At 43.9% G+C, this 18,155-nt stretch overlaps 8 protein-coding genes across 8 annotated transcripts; 3 read left to right on the top strand and 5 right to left on the bottom strand.

The window, feature by feature from the left end:
* Positions 1 to 266: 266 nt before the first annotated feature.
* O0I10_009375 (uncharacterized protein) lies at positions 267 to 3,222 on the bottom strand (the record flags this gene model as incomplete). The annotated part of the gene is made up of 8 exons (XM_058489367.1): positions 267 to 324; positions 386 to 510; positions 571 to 1,258; positions 1,315 to 1,640; positions 1,695 to 2,154; positions 2,216 to 2,473; positions 2,535 to 2,821; positions 2,899 to 3,222. 8 exons carry the CDS (start codon positions 3,220 to 3,222, stop codon positions 267 to 269), a joined length of 2,526 nt encoding a protein of 841 aa, XP_058339892.1.
* A 435-nt stretch (positions 3,223 to 3,657) lies between these two features.
* On the top strand, positions 3,658 to 6,935 carry O0I10_009374 (uncharacterized protein; the record flags this gene model as incomplete). The annotated part of the gene is made up of 15 exons (XM_058489366.1): positions 3,658 to 4,296; positions 4,355 to 4,439; positions 4,504 to 4,584; positions 4,660 to 4,742; positions 4,799 to 4,915; positions 4,976 to 5,092; positions 5,161 to 5,280; positions 5,340 to 5,456; positions 5,506 to 5,622; positions 5,683 to 5,799; positions 5,852 to 5,968; positions 6,032 to 6,148; positions 6,210 to 6,326; positions 6,384 to 6,500; positions 6,564 to 6,935. The coding sequence occupies 15 exons, from the start codon at positions 3,658 to 3,660 to the stop codon at positions 6,933 to 6,935; spliced, it is 2,433 nt and encodes an 810-aa protein (XP_058339891.1).
* A 255-nt stretch (positions 6,936 to 7,190) lies between these two features.
* Positions 7,191 to 7,966, bottom strand: O0I10_009373 (3,4-dihydroxy-2-butanone-4-phosphate synthase; the record flags this gene model as incomplete). Its single annotated transcript, XM_058489365.1, has 3 exons — positions 7,191 to 7,656; positions 7,715 to 7,832; positions 7,897 to 7,966. 3 exons carry the CDS (start codon positions 7,964 to 7,966, stop codon positions 7,191 to 7,193), a joined length of 654 nt encoding a protein of 217 aa, XP_058339890.1.
* A 1,293-nt stretch (positions 7,967 to 9,259) lies between these two features.
* O0I10_009372 (uncharacterized protein) lies at positions 9,260 to 10,240 on the bottom strand (the record flags this gene model as incomplete). Its single annotated transcript, XM_058489364.1, has 1 exon — positions 9,260 to 10,240. The coding sequence occupies one exon, from the start codon at positions 10,238 to 10,240 to the stop codon at positions 9,260 to 9,262; it is 981 nt and encodes a 326-aa protein (XP_058339889.1).
* A 454-nt stretch (positions 10,241 to 10,694) lies between these two features.
* O0I10_009371 (uncharacterized protein) lies at positions 10,695 to 10,937 on the top strand (the record flags this gene model as incomplete). The annotated part of the gene is made up of 1 exon (XM_058489363.1): positions 10,695 to 10,937. One exon carries the CDS (start codon positions 10,695 to 10,697, stop codon positions 10,935 to 10,937), a length of 243 nt encoding a protein of 80 aa, XP_058339888.1.
* A 378-nt stretch (positions 10,938 to 11,315) lies between these two features.
* On the bottom strand, positions 11,316 to 13,372 carry O0I10_009370 (uncharacterized protein; the record flags this gene model as incomplete). The annotated part of the gene is made up of 9 exons (XM_058489362.1): positions 11,316 to 11,552; positions 11,615 to 12,070; positions 12,138 to 12,193; positions 12,257 to 12,318; positions 12,373 to 12,633; positions 12,705 to 12,909; positions 12,966 to 12,991; positions 13,071 to 13,219; positions 13,301 to 13,372. 9 exons carry the CDS (start codon positions 13,370 to 13,372, stop codon positions 11,316 to 11,318), a joined length of 1,524 nt encoding a protein of 507 aa, XP_058339887.1.
* A 939-nt stretch (positions 13,373 to 14,311) lies between these two features.
* O0I10_009369 (uncharacterized protein) lies at positions 14,312 to 15,515 on the bottom strand (the record flags this gene model as incomplete). The annotated part of the gene is made up of 3 exons (XM_058489361.1): positions 14,312 to 14,362; positions 14,431 to 14,991; positions 15,066 to 15,515. The coding sequence occupies 3 exons, from the start codon at positions 15,513 to 15,515 to the stop codon at positions 14,312 to 14,314; spliced, it is 1,062 nt and encodes a 353-aa protein (XP_058339886.1).
* A 742-nt stretch (positions 15,516 to 16,257) lies between these two features.
* O0I10_009368 (uncharacterized protein) lies at positions 16,258 to 17,966 on the top strand (the record flags this gene model as incomplete). The annotated part of the gene is made up of 3 exons (XM_058489360.1): positions 16,258 to 17,351; positions 17,439 to 17,740; positions 17,806 to 17,966. The coding sequence occupies 3 exons, from the start codon at positions 16,258 to 16,260 to the stop codon at positions 17,964 to 17,966; spliced, it is 1,557 nt and encodes a 518-aa protein (XP_058339885.1).
* Positions 17,967 to 18,155: the final 189 nt, after the last annotated feature.

Raw genomic sequence — 18,155 nt, 5'->3', positions numbered from 1 at the left:
TTCAGCATTCTGCATTGTCATTCATGATCTTTCAATGCTTCCTGATTTGGATTTCCGCCGGATTTATGCATATACAGCTCATTTGACATCTCCCTCTTTGCGTCCGATCTATACTTGAACATGCAACTCAACTAATATGGTATATAAAAGATGGGCTAGATTTCGTTTATTATGATAGGTGATGATGATAATACAACAACTATGTTGGGCAAACTGTACAACGATAGCAGCTTTTATTGTGCAATGTATGAATGATGGGTTGATTATTATGCCACTCGCTGCAAAGCCGTAATGCGTGCTTTGGTTTCCTTGACTGACTCCGCCCTAAGAGACACACACAAAGTTAAAAACCAAGGCCATGAAAACATAAACAACAGCTACTTACTGCTTGTCAAGTGCATTTCGTAAGGAATCCAATTGTGTAGGGTCGATCTTTGATCTTGCCGACGGGAGTGGTGATGGAAGCTTTGTCGTGGTGGCGATATTCAAGGTTGCCATTTGTTCTTGAAGCTATTATTATACCCACACGAATTAGTATCCTATTAACCACCCCAGCTATTCTCTTTTTACCTTTTTGATTCTGGTAGTGTAGCCTTGTTCTCCTTCGACTTGGTTCTGCAAATCATCTAGGCTTTCAGCCCACTCCTTTTCTTGTGTTGACATGCCTGGTTGGAAACGACCCATGGCTTGTCGCAATATGCTGTCAATGCGTAATGCCAATTTGCCATGGTTTCGCGCAGTCTCCAATATCCTTTCGTTGAAGTTGTTTTGCGATTCTGCTGAAAACAAATCATCCAGTCGTTGATACAAGTCTCGAATGGTATCGGTTTGTCGTTGCATTTCTCGCTCTTGTAATTGTAATCTCCGTTTGGCAGCCACCGTTCCCTTATTCACTTGATTGATGTTGCGTGCAAGCGTCTCTGTGGATGTAGACAAGAATCGCAAAGAATCTTCACTGATGACAACTTCCTTTTTGCCTGCATATTCTTGTGGTACAACAATCTTGGTTTGACTTGATTGAGGAACCGATGTTGTGTAAAGTGGACCTTCAAGCAAACTTCCAGTACCCTCTTCATCCTTGTTACCAAGAGTAGGTTCGGGCGAATCTCGGGTGGCAGCGGCTGGTGGAGTGCTGTCAGCATCTTGTCGTAAGCTAAGCTCATGAGGAACAAGCTTGTAGGATCCCGTCAATGCAAGCATGGAATAGGTCAGGTATATATCGGTGATGATCGCCATTCCAATGATGGGCTCCGTGGCACTATTACAACCAAGATAAGTGATCCACACATCATATACCACTACATGTATGTATACCTTGCACCACCCGCATTGCTTTCAATCAAACAAGTACAATCTGATGTGTTGTCCTTTGCATGCCAATTCTCGAGAGCGGCATAAAATGTTTTGGGATCTGCTCCTGATGCATCCAAACGCTCCAACTCGGCTAGTCCCGTAACAAGCTTTGTCATGTTGATACGATGTACGCCTCCTGCATGATATACGTAGATAATCTCCTTGTAAAGATGATCAGGGATAATAGAAATGTTGTGTGCACCATAACCAGGTTGGTCGCGTAAATGAAGTGTCTCGAATATGGATGCTTTGGGAAGAATATCGGCAGAAGATAAAAATTGTCCAAGCTATAAAAAGTTCCCTATGAATATATATCTACATCCATAAAAGTAAGCCCATACCTCATGTTTCCAATCTGATTCACGGGCCTGGATAGGCATGAGCCATTGAGGATCAATTTCAGAACCAAGCAAGTAGGATTGAACGTCTCCATTGGTATATGCTGCAACGAGAATATTGGCAGCCTCGGTACTGATAAAGATCAAATCGCCAACTTCACTGCCGGGCTTGAGTTGATTATCATCTTCAATCTTGAAAGGTCCTTGGCGTTGTACTGGGAATGGAACACTGGAATCTCGGCTACATATCGACACGATATCCGAATCTCCCACCACAGCTGTCTTTTGTTTTCTTCCAGATGCGATAACATCACTGATCCACTGTGATTGAAGCCGTAATAGATAATACAATGCCTTTGCGTCGCTGTCATCATCGTCGTTGTCATTGATTTCTTTGACAAGTTGCTGAGTCTTGGCTTCGACAACACACGCCAATGTCTCCATATGCTGATGATCAATCACACTAAGAGATGCTTTTCGTGTAAGCAATGAATGCATCCATAAAGTCCCATTCCATTTCATACCTTTTATATGGAAGCACAGGGCATAAAGCATAGAGATGTCCATTTCGCAAAGCATAGTATACGGTAAAAGGTTCCCAATTCCTTCCATCTTCACTTTTGCCACCGAGAGTGAATGTCACCACATCCTCATCAGGATCCAAATCATCATCCAAGATGATGCCTCGAACAGGTTCCATGGAAGACTTGTCTTTGGAATGTGCAGGTGCCAAGTCGAAGGTTTGTTCAGCTTCATCAATGTTCCCGCTCACATCAAACATTCTAATCGTCGTTGCATGTCAATACACACTTTTTTGTTGTTGTAAAGAGATCCAAAGGTTACCTTAAGATATTATCGGTTGACAATACCATGATGTGGGTTCGTGTCTCACTCAAAGGATGCCATGCCATCTTTAGCACCCGCACATGTCGACTATAATAGTTGCGGCCAACGATGAATGTCTTGCAATCGATGCGTCCTTTGGGAAGATATTTTGTTGAATGAGAAAACCCTTGTTGTGGTAAGCATACAATGGCAAGTTTGCTGCGGCCTGCCACAGATAAAAGATTGCCGCTTTGATTGATTGCCATGGATTGGATAGGGAAATCGATGCCGGAAGTTGACAGGGTCTAAATGCACACATAGACGCGCAATCGATCAATCGGTGTGAGTGAACATGGTGATGCATCATAGTGAAGGGTCTTACCTTGTAAGGCACTTGGAGCAACCAGCTTTGATCCTCTTGAGCATCCTTTCCAGTATCAATAAACGTAGGTGCGACGTTAATCCAGGCATCTTTGACGTTGCTAATGTTGAGCATTCTGATTTCTGAACCGACGGCGACGATCAAGTCGCTTCCTCTAAGAAGCATGACACGCGTCTGGTATTGACGTGCAAAGGTGTCGTATGGATCGACGCCATTCAAGAGTTGTTGTGTCGTTTGCAGATCGGCATGAGAGACGTCGAATATGCGGTGGTTGCCGAGATAGTGGAGCCAGTCGTTTGGCAATACAGCATTGAGCTTTTGCATTGGGGTGGAGAGAATGTCGGCTTTACAATGAAAAAGAAAAAGCGGTGGGTGAAGTGGGATGGGGCCTTTGAAGAATGACACATGACTGGCTTTCCGCAGCCAACAACTCAAGTTGTGTGCGCGACGCAACACACACACACGCGCGCGACTCATCCCCCGCTCGCCACTCCCCTCCATGTCTTTCATGCACGCTGTTTCATAGCTGCTTGTGTAAATGTATCCAATGATAAATTACATACGCAATAACATCTATTATTTGACAACACCCACAAATAAAGATGATGTGTCCATTGTTGCATTATTGAAAAGAGACATTGTCTTCAGCCAGTGATATTGATCAATGAGGCACCTTTTATTCCCTTCTCCTCTGATTCATTGATTCTTCATTATCTCCTCTTCCTATTTCTCTCTCTCTCTCTCTCTCTCTCTCTTACTATGAGCACCTATTCCGACGACCCACCATTATCAACAGACTCGGCACACAACTATGTCACTCGTGGCAGTATCAACCACCCAAGCATCGATCGCGATTCCGATTTCTCCTTCATTTCAGACTTGCGACATGAAAACAGCTCAACCTTTGCCGGCTATCAACCTCCACGTCCTCTATCGCAACCTTGCCTTGGTTCAACATCACCATTGTCAGTAGGCAATGAACGTGCCATCAAGTCATTTGAGTTACCCACTGTCATGCGAAAGAAAGTACCTGACGACGAAGACAACGACGACGACAACAACAACAACGGCAGCAGTAGTCAAGTGAGCGGCATGATCAGCCCTTTCACGTTACCAAGAATGGATGCATCCACTTCATTTTCAATGGACAGTCGCGACAGCACCAGCACCCACTCTCGAAGTCATAGTAGCAGTATCATGAATCCTCGTGAATACCCTTCAGAAACACGCCTACGCATCGAACGATCGCTATCCAATATCAGATCCATGAGCCGCTCATCTTCAAGACAACATCACAGACAACACAGTGAATCACGTGATCGAAAAAGTAAACATGGAAAGGAAAAGAGGGATGAACGATTCAAATCACTGACGACATCGTTCGATACACGTCTCAAGGTAAATAATGACAACATTGTGATTTTTGGAATGGAGATCTCATCCGTTTTGTAACAAGGCTATCGAGGAAACAATGCGTCAGGTGAATGATGATTTGAATACAACAAAAACAGCGCTGGAGGCATCAAAGATTGTGGATCAAGGTAGGTGGGTGGGTTGATGTGGTTTGAGGCGATGAGGTGATTGATGGATCGAACACTACACTAGGTGTACAAACAAGCATCGAAGGCGCTCAAATGATCAGCGATTTGGATGCAAAGCAAGAAAGGATGATAGCTTTGGAGGCAAGTGAATGAACGTCTACTATCCCATGCATCGACCCCCTTGGTAACTGAAATTGTTGCATATAGGATGCAATGGAAGAATTGGGTTTTCAAGATGTCGATGATCTCAAAGATACCATCCAGGAGCTCAACTTGCAGTTAAAAAGACTGGAGCCCATTGAGGTAATACCATGATGACACACGATATCTAGAGGGGGGAAGTCTAAACCAAATGATAGCATTTGATGCAAGATATGCAATTTGAGGATCCAAACGAATTCAAAGATACCATTGAAAGTTGGAGTGGCAATGTCAGCAAACTTGAAGCGAAGGCGCGTAGGATTGAATCGATTGAGGTGTGTGTGTGAAACGTTTCATCTTTGGAAGGGATCACCATTCATGCATGTTGTTATTAGAGCATCATGGCCGATCTCGGATTCAAGGAACCGAACGAGCTAAAATCAGCTGTGGAAGAATGGGCTGTCGCAGTACCCGAGTTACAAGACAAAGCATGCCATTTGGAGTCTATCGAGGTGCGTGTCTCTCTCTTTTCAAAGACCACACTACCCTTCAAGAATCTCACGGATAATGCATATTGAAGGAAACGTTAGCTGAATTCGGGATCAAGGATGCTCAAGAGCTGAAAACAATGCTAAGTGGATGGGACAGTGATGCAAAAAGGCAATTGGAGCTCAAGACACGGCAACTGGAACCCATGGAGGTATATGCAAATACGAAGAGGATCTTGTTGAAAACAAGACATTGACGTGAGATACATAGCAAATGATGGACGAGCTCGGGTTTCATGATCCTGAAGTATTGAAAGAGGAATTTGAGGAGCTGTTGCAAAGAAACAAGAAACTTGAATCCCGTTTACGGCATCTTGAATCAATCGAGGTAGGATCAAGCAAATGGTATCTTGATCTTTGGCTGACGCTCGTGCTAGGTGATGATGGCCGATATGGGATTTGAAGATGCAGTGGATCTTCAAAGTGCTGTACATGAGTGGAAAAAGGAAGCAAAAATCCAAGAATCCAAAATGCAAAGGATAGATGCAATGGAGGTAAGTAAAAACGGCATGGCCTTGGTATATTCTAATCTTTGGTATGCGTTGTACACATAGCAAGCCATGGAAGACCTAGGGATTACCGATGCAAATGATTTGAATGAGTCTATCGAGGAGATCAGGACGACAGCCAGGAGATGGGAGGCAAAGGCAAATAAGCTCGCCCCGCTCGAGGTATGGATGATGGGCTGGTATAACTTTTCTTAATGATTGACTCGATATCTAGGATGCAATGATTCAATTGGGATTTGCGGATGCCGATGAACTCCAACAAAGAGTAGAGGAGCAACACTCGACGATTAGTATGCTTCGACAAAAATGCCAAAGGTTAAATGTTCTGGAGGTTCGTATCCTTGACCATGTGTGTGGCATTCTACGTAATAGCTCATGCTTTTGAGGACTATAGCAAGTCATGGCAGATTTGGATATGGAAGACGCTCATGATTTGGAAGCATCAGTCAAAGAATCCAAAGCATGTATCAAGAAGCTTGAATCGAGGATACGGACATTCGCACCGGTGGAGGTATGGCTACATGTCATTCGGTATCCCAAATTACGACGTTTACTTACATGAGCTGTCATAGGAATTGATCAACGATCTAGGCATTGGTGATATTGAAGAATTCAGGGACACCGTGGTACATTGGAAAATGAATGCCGAGGAGATCGAATCAAAAATGGAGGATATCAAAGTGATAGAGGTATGTATTATTACGAGAAGATTCTATTGCAATGGGGACTTACTATCAATATTTCAGAGCATGGTTTCCGATCTTGACTTTAAAGATGTGAGCGAGCTCCAGAAGACTGTGCAGGACTGGAATGTCAATGTTCGAAAGCTTGAATTGAAAGCTCGTCATTTGGATGCCTTGGAGGTAACTATCGCCATCATGGTGATGATACATAGACCAACGTGTTGACTAATGGCCTATGAATAGCAATTGATGGAAGAGTTTGGCTATGATAACGTTGATGAGTTTGTGCAAGCGATACAAGAATGGAGGAGTCGAGCCAGGTTCTTTACCCAGGTGCAGAGCTTTGTGGATCGAGTGAATGAAATCACGTGGGATACACCCTTCGTATCACTCCTCAGTGTATGTCGACATCACAAGGACCTTATTGCCATGATGCGAGAATCCTCTGATAAGGTATGCGAGCCCCATCGTACGCAATTTGAAAAGGCTTTACTCGAGTCGGAACGTGACAAGATCCGTGCCCATGAAAGCACACCCTATTCAGCGGAGCATTTGAACGCCACGTTTGAGAGGCTCGTGCGATGGTCTCATACAATCCGCCACGTTACCTATTAGTGTATGTGTGTATGTAGATCATATTCAACCCCGCATTCCCACGCATTTCTGTATCATCATCATCCTTCATCATCAACATTAGAAAAAAAGACATGTGAATTTGTTAACCTCTATTAAGTTATAAAAAAAGAGAAGAAAGGAGGGGGGCCATCTGCATCTTATATACAAAAGGATGAAGGGAGTGGGGGTGGAAGTACGTATGATATGTCAAGAGGGAGGAAAAAGGTATAAAGCTTGTAACATTCTCTCTCACTCTCACAGATTGTGTCGTTGTCTGTAAGCAATCAAATCCTTGATAGTGATCATCTTGATGCCATGTTTCTTTGCAAAAGCAAAACAATCATCACGTCGAGCCATGCTGCCAGTGGGATCATCCTCCTTCACCAATTCACCAATGCATGCTACACGAGGCAAATTTGCCAACTTGCAGAGATCGACAGCTGCTTCCGTATGTCCGAATCGTTCCAACGTTCCTCTGGATACTGCTCGCAAAGGAAGAATATGGCCGGGTCGTGAAAAGTCATCGGGCTTGCTGTTTGGATCCGCCAGGTACCGTGCGGTGACAGCTCGATCATGTGCGGAAATACCCGTCGTTGTACCATGGACACAATCCACCGAAACGGTATATGCCGTCTTCATCAATTCAGTGTTCTTTGGCACCATCAATGGTAATTCGAGTTCATCCAAACGTTCACCTGTCATTGGCACGCAAATGTATCCACTAACAAACATCGGATCAATATACACCCTTCTTTTCATATACAACAAAAAACACGCACCTCGAATACTTGATTAAAAAGGCCATTTGCTCGGTTGTCACGCCCTTGCCAGCAACGATCAAGTCGCCTTCATTCTCCCGATCCTCATTGTCCATAACAATGACAAACTTGTTCTCGGCTATCAAACAGCCCATTCAGTTGACTCGGCGACAAGGAAAACAACACACCTCATTACAACTTACCGAAATCAGCCAAAGCTTCTTCGACCGAGTTGAATTCGTATTCTTGAGTCTTTTGTGGCATGTTTACCATATTCTGGGGAAAAAGAGAAGAGTAAAAGAGGAAAGGAAACCAACGAGCGTCGTTGCTGCTTCCGAATTTCATAATATCAGCGTTGTTGATTTGAAGCGTATGAGTCAGCACCCAACATAAGCATGCGGGTTTCTTTGTCAGACAACTTTAACTCCTTACTTCCTTACTTTCACGCTTTGTCATCCACAAATTCTATTTTGTTCCTCTTCTTTTCACACACGCGCACACACATATATATACCACATAGCATAGCTCGTTTGTTTAATAAACTCCATGCATGCAACGCTACAAGAAGTATAATCGAGCATCTATTATTGTCATCGGAATTTGTTTTGGGTGAGAAACTCGAGCAATTCACACTGTCAATTCATGCATCCCCACACTTTTATATAAAACCTGGCAACCCAATCGAATTTTATTCACACATGCATATACACACGCATCACCACACGAGACACAGGGGAATGGCACAAGCTCATGTGTGCTCTTTTGATGACCTCATATCACTTAACCAAGCATCAGTGGATGATAAGGTTGGCTTGTTCATTATCAGCTTTGTGAGATTCGGCAATAATTCCTTGATGGGCTCTTTGTTGTTAGACATACCTCGTATCTCTCCAGCCTTAATGTGATGAGGAATAACCGGGAACTTGTTTGCTGACAATACACCTACCTATGGCAAGGAGCAAGAAATTACGATGAGCTGGCATAGGTTGCTTGGTTACGAGCATTTCTTAAACCTGCTATCGGGTTGTGTTATGACATCCAACAATGAAGATACTATAAAGCGAGTCTCCTACTATCGCTTGAGGATAAAGACAAAGAGCATTAGAAAGCTCAGCGCTCTCTGACATGCTTCGAGAATTACCATGGCATTAAAAAGTTGTAGAGCCGACAATGATTACATACAAAGAAATCTTTGTGTCCCCATACTAGGGTCACTAATGGCTTCAAAACATGGTCAATGCAACGAGCGAGCATAATGACATTGGTATTTCCATTGGGTGGTTCTCTCACAACGACCTTGATAAGCATTTTACTATCGACATGGTATGCTACACTCTTTGCCATGATGCTTAAAACTCTACCATCTCTATTCATCTTTTGTAGTATGTATACGGATTTGGCTATGAATCGATGTTTTTCATATCATCTATGTATTACTGTATCGGAAGTCAATAAGGAACAAGCGTAGCTAAATTAGAGAATACATATGTACAGGTCTATGGTATGTCTATATCCTTCTTCTTTGCAACCTATCACGAAACCAAGTCAACAAGTGTCCATTTCGACCTAACATGTAGTACTTACAATAATCGAATTTACAGGACGACCATCTTCAATTTCTTCAATCACATCCACCAAGATTTCCAAGTCTTTCCTTTGTCCATAGAGCTCGGCCAATTCACCAAGCTGTAACCGATGACTTTTGCGTGGTTGATCGTATTCATGAACGCCATCATCAACAAAATGCGAAATGACGAGCATACCACCTGGTTTGAGCAAATTTGGGAGTTGTGGAAGCAAAGATCGGACCAAAAAGCGAATAGTGACCACCATATCGAATTGATTGCATCCCAACTTGTCACGAAAGAATAGATCAGCGGGCATCCCTGGTGAGTATTGTTGCTCTTTACTCAAACTCATTGCTTCTCCTCCTTTGGTTTCATCGAATGATTTCCATCCACCATCCGCCATCACTTTGGCTTGCATGGTCTTGACGAGATGATCCTTGACACCCATATGTTCCGCCAAAGCTTGTGTACGTTCAACAGCACCATTGGATGAATCGAGAGCGTAAACATGCCATCCTTTTGATGCCATCAACCATGCAACATCGCGTCCTGATCCACATCCAATGTCGAGACACGTCTTTTTACCATCATCATTCAACCGGGATTCGATCAAATCGATATGTCTTGCAAGAAATGGGCATGGTTGGAATAAGAGCCATCGTTGTGAAGGAGGTCCATGTTCCACCATTGTTGTATCTGCCGTCCACAGTTCTTCATCATCATCACAGAAGACCCAAGGACACTGCCAACCTCGTTCCTCAAGCCATGGTACACATTCTCCTCTGAAATGGGCAGGTTCCACAATAGCAAATGGGACGTTCTTGGGTGGTAGTTCGGCACATCGTTGGGTGATTTGTTGCCATGGAATGTTGGTTGAAGGCACAAGGTGACGTGTTTGATAGGCAGCAGCTGGACGTAAATCAAGGCATAGACGAGTGGGCGATTGCTTCCATCGTGCAAGGACGGCTTTGGCTTGCATTTGACATAAAAAGGAAATGGCGCCTGGTGTCACCCCGACTGCCGAGGAGGAGGAGGAGGAGGAGGAGGAGGAGGAGGCACTTTTCAGGTATGATGGTTGCTACATGGTTACCAGTGCCACGCTTATTGGACAATGGCCGTCTCCATGGTTACGCTGACAAGTCGTTAAATACATAGCACCATGTATGATGGGGAACCCACTCTTTCCAAGATGAGGAGGGAATCACGTGTCTCTTTAGCTTGGGGGGTTTCAGTCCAAAAGGTATCTTAATGATGGGGTTATCAATGCATATGATTGGCTTAGTGGAGGACATCCTGCTGCAGCTTTTGAACTATAAGGTATAGTAAGGGTGACATCACTGATCGAATCATTCATGCTTTTTATAGCTTACGTGCCACAGCCAACCTCCTGTCTCTCTACTTTTCTTTCTTCTTTACACACACAACACTTTACCATGGATATTGGTCAACTCAACAACCCTTTCAAATCAAAGACTCAGTCTCGTGATGGTTCAAGCGACGGCGGATCCGATCCTTATCAAATCGGCGACTATGACGAACCTGCACCACAGCCTCAACAACAGCAACAACAGCAACCATCACAAGATCAAAGCACTGCTGCACAAGTTGCTGACAAGGTTAAATCAGAAGCACAACACGCTGCCGACAAATTGACTGGCAATGATCAACCTCAGTAAAAAAAACGCATTTGTTTTATATAACAGCATCATATCTTCTTTCGTTGGGCGGGATGGAATAAACGAAAAGCCTCCTTGTTACACGACAGTAGTACACTTTCTTGACCTTCTTGCTTACGCCCGGTACAGAATAGGCCTAGATCAATCAGAGATTGGAAACAAAGACAAAGAAGGGGGTATATGCAAAGCTATCATCCGTTCTTCCGGAAAACAATCTTGTCAAAGCGAAAAAGAGGCAAAACGGATCTTGCATGATTTGGATGGTGGTGGTTGTGCAGGTGCATTATACATATGGGATGAGTGTGCGTGTGTGATATAGCTATATACAAATGGCGGCTGATGTGTGTGGTGGTTGTGGTGGTGCGCCAAATAAAAAAACTAAGCGTTTCCTTTCTCAAGCTCTGATGATATTGATGCATCTTGTTTTTGGACCCTGTTCAATACATTGCCCCATGGTATTTGTCGGCGACCTTTTCGGTGTTGTTGTTGCTCATGGCGTTCAATCTGCGATATTTCAGTCAAAGCTTCGTGTGCCGTCTCTGGATGGTGTGCACCAGCTCGTTCATCAATCAACGCCCCACTGAAAATCAAGTTCACTTCTTCGAGTGATCGACCCTATATAAAAAAAGCATCATCAGCCTATGCATTGATGGGGTCTTGAATATACAACAACATACGCGTGTTTCGGGATAAAACATGTGAACTGCGAATGCCATGGCAATGGATAAGCAACCAAACAACAAGTAGGTACCCCAACGGATGGTTTCAAACAACAGCGGTGCAACGAGGGTGATGATGATATTGAAAAAGTAGCTTGTAGCGGTCGTTACGCCCATTGCATTGGCTCGAATCAATTGTGGATAAATCTCTGCAGGGTAAATCCAACCTGCTGGTCCCCAGCTAAGAGCAAAGACAGCCACAAATAGGCAAAGCAAGGTGATGACGGTGTAAGTTGCGTTCCTATTGGTGATTTCAACGCCAATACCATCCACAGACGATGTCGGGTTCAAATGGATTTGGGCTGGTCGATCCATAGTTCCATATTTCCCAAGTAGCCCCGCCACAACAATCATGCATGCTGCCATCACCGCTGCTCCGATCACAAGAATTCGACGACGTGGCCACCTGTCAACCTATAATAAGAAGGACATTAATATCCACTTGCCCTTTTCCCTCACTCCACTCCATCTAATGACTTACATAAAAGAACACCGGGATAGTCCCAAGCATATTCACAAGGCCAGCAACACCACCACCTATTTTCAATAGGGATGTCAAACGATCTTCTTCCTATTAGCAAATACCCAAATCCTCCTTACCTATTAACACTGCTTCGACTTCGGACAGTCCAGCTGACCTTAGTATCCTTGGTAAATAAAATCTACATGTGCATTAGTGCATACGATCCTTTGCATGCATGCATACATGTACTTACAATATAGCGTTGACGCCTGTAAGCTGAGTGAAAATATGGATGCCTGCTCCAAGTACGGTACGTTTGAGATAATTGTCGATGCCTCGTCGAAAAATAGCAAAAGGCCTTTTGGATGAATAGGCTCGATCAAAGGTCACATCTTGTACAATGATGAAATACTCCATTTGGACAGCAATGTCTTTGGTATCGCCACGACTACGAATCAATGCAAGGATATCCAATGCTTCAGCGTAACGACCACATGCAATAAGCCAACGTGGACTTTGAAGAAAGAAAGAATCAAACAATGAATATCACTATCGCACCCATTGAATAACAATGAATCAACCTACCTTTCCGGTACAAACGACAATCCTAGCAATAAGAGGCCTCCTGGTAAAATTTGGATACCCACTGGGATTCGCCATGACAAAGGACCCTCGATCGTTGTTGTGCCGTATGCGATCCAGGCGGCTAAACAAAGGCCCATGGTCACTCCCAGCTGGTAAAGTGTAATAATACGGCCACGATTCTGTGAACTGGCAACTTCGCTTTGGTCTATTTAGCTGTTATTAATATCCAGCCTTCTCCTTTTTTTCATTATCCACACATACATAAAGGGACGGACATGCCCATCATGCTATATAGGAAGAAACAAGGATGTGTTAAAAAAGAATCCTATCCCAAAAGACGATGCATCATAGGAAGTATAAGCTTACCCTACAGTGGAACCGGTGATGATTCTTCCAGCGACAAGAGCAGCAAATTGGGTGCTCACTAATTGGATGATGCTGCCAATGATATGAAAGAAGGCTGCAAGATAAAAGAACTTTTTGCGACCCATTCCATCCGCTACAAAGCCCGATACCTAAGCAGAGGTGGTACAAAGAAGTTTAATTCTACAGTTGGAAAGAGAAGCGTGGAAATAAAAGAAAAATGGATGACTTACCAATGAAGTAAGGAACGAGGCACATGATGAAATGATGACGGCTACTGTTCCATTCGAGTCGTTATCGAGCATGAACGTTTTTCGATAGTCGGGCATCCCCAAGCATGCAGTAAGTGCCGCTGTGTCGTAGCTGATTTGAATAGGATGGATGATAAGGATGGCTGAATGATGTGGGCGCTTCCCCAATGATATCTGATATAATAAGAATATACTCTTACCCATACTGATATGGCAAGAGCAAAGACACAAAAGCATTAGCGAGATACGCGTTCACCCATGCTTGAAGAGGTAGAGCAACGTACCATGACGCCGCCAAGAGACACAAAACTACATGATAACAATAACAATAGGCAAAAAGAAGTTGCAAGGTGGGTGGTTGGAAAGTAAAAGAAGCATGAGCCTTTGAGGAATCTCGGTAATCGATGAGAGAGAGAGAGCGAAAGGGTTACCTGCAAATCAAGTAAAGGCGTGTCTGCAGCGGTAGAGGCATAGTGGAGGAAAATGTCGTCCACCCAAGGCGAACAAGTCAATGTGCAATGAGAGAGAGGGCAATAAGAGAGAGGAAAAGAGAAAAAGAGAAAAGCTTAAAGAAGCATTTCCGCGCCACACACAACCAACACATACACACACACACGTTTTCAATTGCGAACAGTGCGTTCCCCTCGTTGTGTCAGCTGGGTAGCAGTTTTTCCTATTAAAGTATCGGGTATCCATACGCTGCAGCAGCAGCAGCAACAGAGGCGGGGATGAATGTGTGGGGCAAGGTAATACAATCCACCATTATCATCATCATCATTGTTGCTTCCCTACTATATCTAGTGCTCAGCTTTTCATTATCCAAATATGACATGGTTACTCATTTGTATCTACACAGAAGACAGAAAATGATAATTTTATAAACGATCACCTGGGTAACTGCAAAAGTGAAACATCCTTCTCACTCTCTCGCTCTCCTTTCTCCTCCGACTGCTGCAGGGATATGAAACCATCACAACCAAGTGGGGGGTTATTTTATTCGTCAAACCATTTCCAATCTTGTTGATCCACTAAATAATACAATAACTGAGTTGTTGTTGTCAAGAGGTTAGAAAAAAAGTGAAACTCGAATTCCCACACTAGAGGATGTTTACCTTTAATCGTAATGGTGCAGATTCATGTATCCGATATCTAGATGGAAGTAACCATTCCGGGAGTGAAGAAGAGGAGGAGGAGGAGGGTGCTGCTGGTGTTGTTGTTTGATGCTGATCCGATTGACGTAAGCGTGCCTCTTGTTCGGGAGTCGGGTTCGATTCCGTCAAATCCGCCATTAAATCAATGTAGCTCCAAAGTTGCTCCTCTGCCAACGACACCATCATGCACATGTTATCCACATCCACAGGCCGCTCAGCTGCTAAGCACATGACGAGCAAACTTTCCACATCCCCTGACAACAAGGCTTCTCGTACGCATTCATCAAAGGTCCCATCCAAGCTGAATTCCAAGTAGACGCTCGTTGCTTGAAACAACATACCAAAAAACCTTGCAAAACGTAATCGAATGGTGCGTCGTCGTTGTGCTGATAGTGATGGTAATCCACCAGTGGGCCATGTCAAGAGCTCTGTGACATTGTTGCATTGAAGACGCCAAATGTGAGTGAATTCACGAGGGAGAAAAGGAGCAATAGGATATCTTGTATTGCGACGACGATATCTCTTGGGTGATGAAACAATGTCAATAAAACATCCTCCTCTAGTCATGCAATGTCATGTATGTATTACTCACTCACAGGATCGTGCATAGCTCGTATGTCTGGTTGCTCAAGATACGCCTGTCGGATTGCTAGGCACAATGACGCATAGTTGCATTCCATCCCTGCCGTGAGATGTGGGTATATCACTCGTTGCCCGATCCACTGCTCCAAGGCTGATAACAGTGTACTGAATCTTTCACTTTGCTCATTCCTCTCATGGGTGCTGGCCGCTTGACACAAAAGCTGCAATAGCTCATTGGCGATTGTACTCGAGACACTTTTACTGGATTGGCCCTCCTTCAAGGCTGCTTCGAAATGCTGCTTCAATAGCCAAGTCGCTTTGTATTCGAACGCGTAATGTCGCTGTAAGTAATCCTGTGTTGATTGCGCAATCGATCCAATGTCCAACAGGATCTCTAGATCGGAGAAGACAAGAAAGGCAAAGATGTTGTGGAGGACCTCTGGAGGAAGACGACTAAGAAGCATGACGTGGAGAGGCAAAAGGTGCGCGGTTTTTCATTTGGTGGTGGAGATCGACAAACAAAGCATTGTGCAACATGCAATGGAAAGAAAGCGAGTGTGAGTAATGAAAAGTGGTGGTGTACACACACAATTATGATTTATTGAGTAATTGACACATGGCAAAAGTGATGTGCTGCTGCTGTTTGTTATAGAATGTAAGGAGCCACAAGAGTAAGATGAAGGGGAAAGAGAAGAAGGGGGGAAAGAGTCGATCACCGCTTATTCTCACGACAATGCAAACTATCCAACAAGGCTAGTTGCCTACCTAATCCAGCATAAATGATGACCACACTCTCTAAGAAACCGACGCCATGATGCAAAAACCCACTCATTGCGATCACGAGGTACGCGTTAGCGGAACATCATCAACCCGCCTTAACCAGTCAATCGGCTGCATATTTTTTATCCTTGACAAATCCGGATGGCCTCCTTCAAGTCTTTCTTTTTCCTTCTTTTGCTTCATTTCCTTGTTGTTACCACCACCACCATCACCACTGTTGCTGTCCAATGAGCTCAAACTACATATCCTATTCTACTCGCCCCGGTGTTGATCACGGCAAATTTGCATTATGTATGAATAATAGCTTGATAGTCTTCGTCGTTGTCGCCACCACCACCACCACCACCTCTTCTAAATAGCTTTATACCCTTTATTTTAGACAGCCTGCCAATACTCATTCTGGACTTTTTATCACTGTCACATTTGATGCCACTGTTTGAGGATCAGCAAATCGATCTTTTTCGGCTATTGTTGATGAAGAATCCTAGCGACTACATCAACATTGGGATATGCGACGCTGATGATTATCGACGACTTTGTCACTGTATACGAGCCATTCATTCACATCTCAGTTACAAGGGATTGGTATTGATTGGTCCCAACAATAACAACAACAACAATACCACGACCACCAATGATATACCTGAATCACCGAGCAGTAGCCACTCAGTGTTGTCAATTCCGGCAAATGCCGAGGAGCAAGAAAATATTTTGCGTGTGATCGATGCTGTGGATCGCTATGCATTGCCGAGTTTATCGTCTTCCTCTTCTTCGGCATGGATACCGAGTAGCCCACCGACCCCGCCATTTTCAAAATCCACCACCACCAACAACATCACGTTCACTCCACACGACAAACAAAAGTCGTCTGTGCGCTCCTCATTCTTATCGGTCCTTAGTGAAAGCACAATTACAACTACAGTAGAAGAAGAAGAAGAAGAAGAAGACGAGATACCCAATGAGATACAACAACAACACCCTTTAGACCATACAACAACATCATCATATCACCAACAACTAGAAGAAGATGACCATCATCGTTCACCTCCTCCTGCATACAATGATCCTGATGCATCCACATCCTCTATTCTAACATCACCATCATCATCAATAAATCGCCAAGAAACAACAACAACAACTCGAGTAGGTAGACCTGGCATGGTTGTACCACGTCCACCTAAAACAACACCTCCTCGTCGCCGTCCATTATCTATGCCGGTTTGTCTCGTTTCTCCTGAACAACAAAACGATGATAATAATAACAATACATCACGTCCAACCAGCACTGCATCCACCATCAATCGAAGATCACTCATTGTTTTATCGACATCACCACCTGATTATCATGATACAGCCTTGATGAAACGCTGGGAAAAATGTCGGTCGTGTATTTTACCCCGAGAAGAAGAGGGTCGGGAAGAATTGCCGCCTTACAAATGCACCGTATACAAAATGGGTCATGTGCATATCAAACGTGAAATGGATGCCCCAGGTGTAAGAACCCGGTGGCGCTTGTGGAGGTAAACATAACAGTAACAGTAACACACGCACACACACACACACGCACACATGTACTTGCATCCTGACAACAATCATGGTTGATATAGGAAATTGTATTTCGAGCTATGGGGTACCGTACTTCGCATTTATAGAGCATCACCTCATGGGAGTGGATATTATTCTCGTTTGGAAAAGCGTCTGCCATCAAGATTACCACTTGCTCAATGGTCACGCTATTATTATCAGCCAATACATACGCTATCCCTTGCTGGTGCTGAAGCCGGTCGTGCTTGGGATTATACAAAACGACCTCATGTACTCCGCCTCACAACAGCTCATGGTCCACAATTGCTGCTACGTCTATCCTCACATGTCGAAATGATATCATGGATTGAACATTTGCAAGCAGGTAATATCAACATGCTTACTTTTCAATGGGGCTGTACGCTTATATCCCTTTCATTTATGTACTAGCAATCAACATTTCTCTCGATCTCGAACAACGACCTATGCCCAAGTTCATGACACTGCCTAATCGTGCTTCGATCAATGGAACACCCATGACATCTCGGGCACTTGAAATTGAACGTGCTCGTGAACGAAGGCGCCGCAGCCAAAGGGAAATGCTGATATAGTGCATAAAGGATAAAGAAAAAAGAAATCGCGTGTACGCGCTGCTGTGTTGTTTGACATTTTAAATTTTCTCAAAATTTGATTGGACCATGCTCCTTGAAAGTGGCCATATAAGCCGACATTTTTGCAACCAACCTTTTGGCCCACTCTTTTTCCCACTCACGTTTCTTTTTCCCTCATCTTTTTGAAAA

Source organism: Lichtheimia ornata (assembly GCF_029851405.1).
Source record: "Lichtheimia ornata isolate CBS 291.66 chromosome Unknown scaffold00054, whole genome shotgun sequence".
In the NCBI taxonomy this organism is placed as follows: domain Eukaryota; kingdom Fungi; phylum Mucoromycota; class Mucoromycetes; order Mucorales; family Lichtheimiaceae; genus Lichtheimia; species Lichtheimia ornata.
Note: the sequence above shows the minus strand (reverse complement) of the source record. Positions and strands in the feature narration are given on the sequence as shown.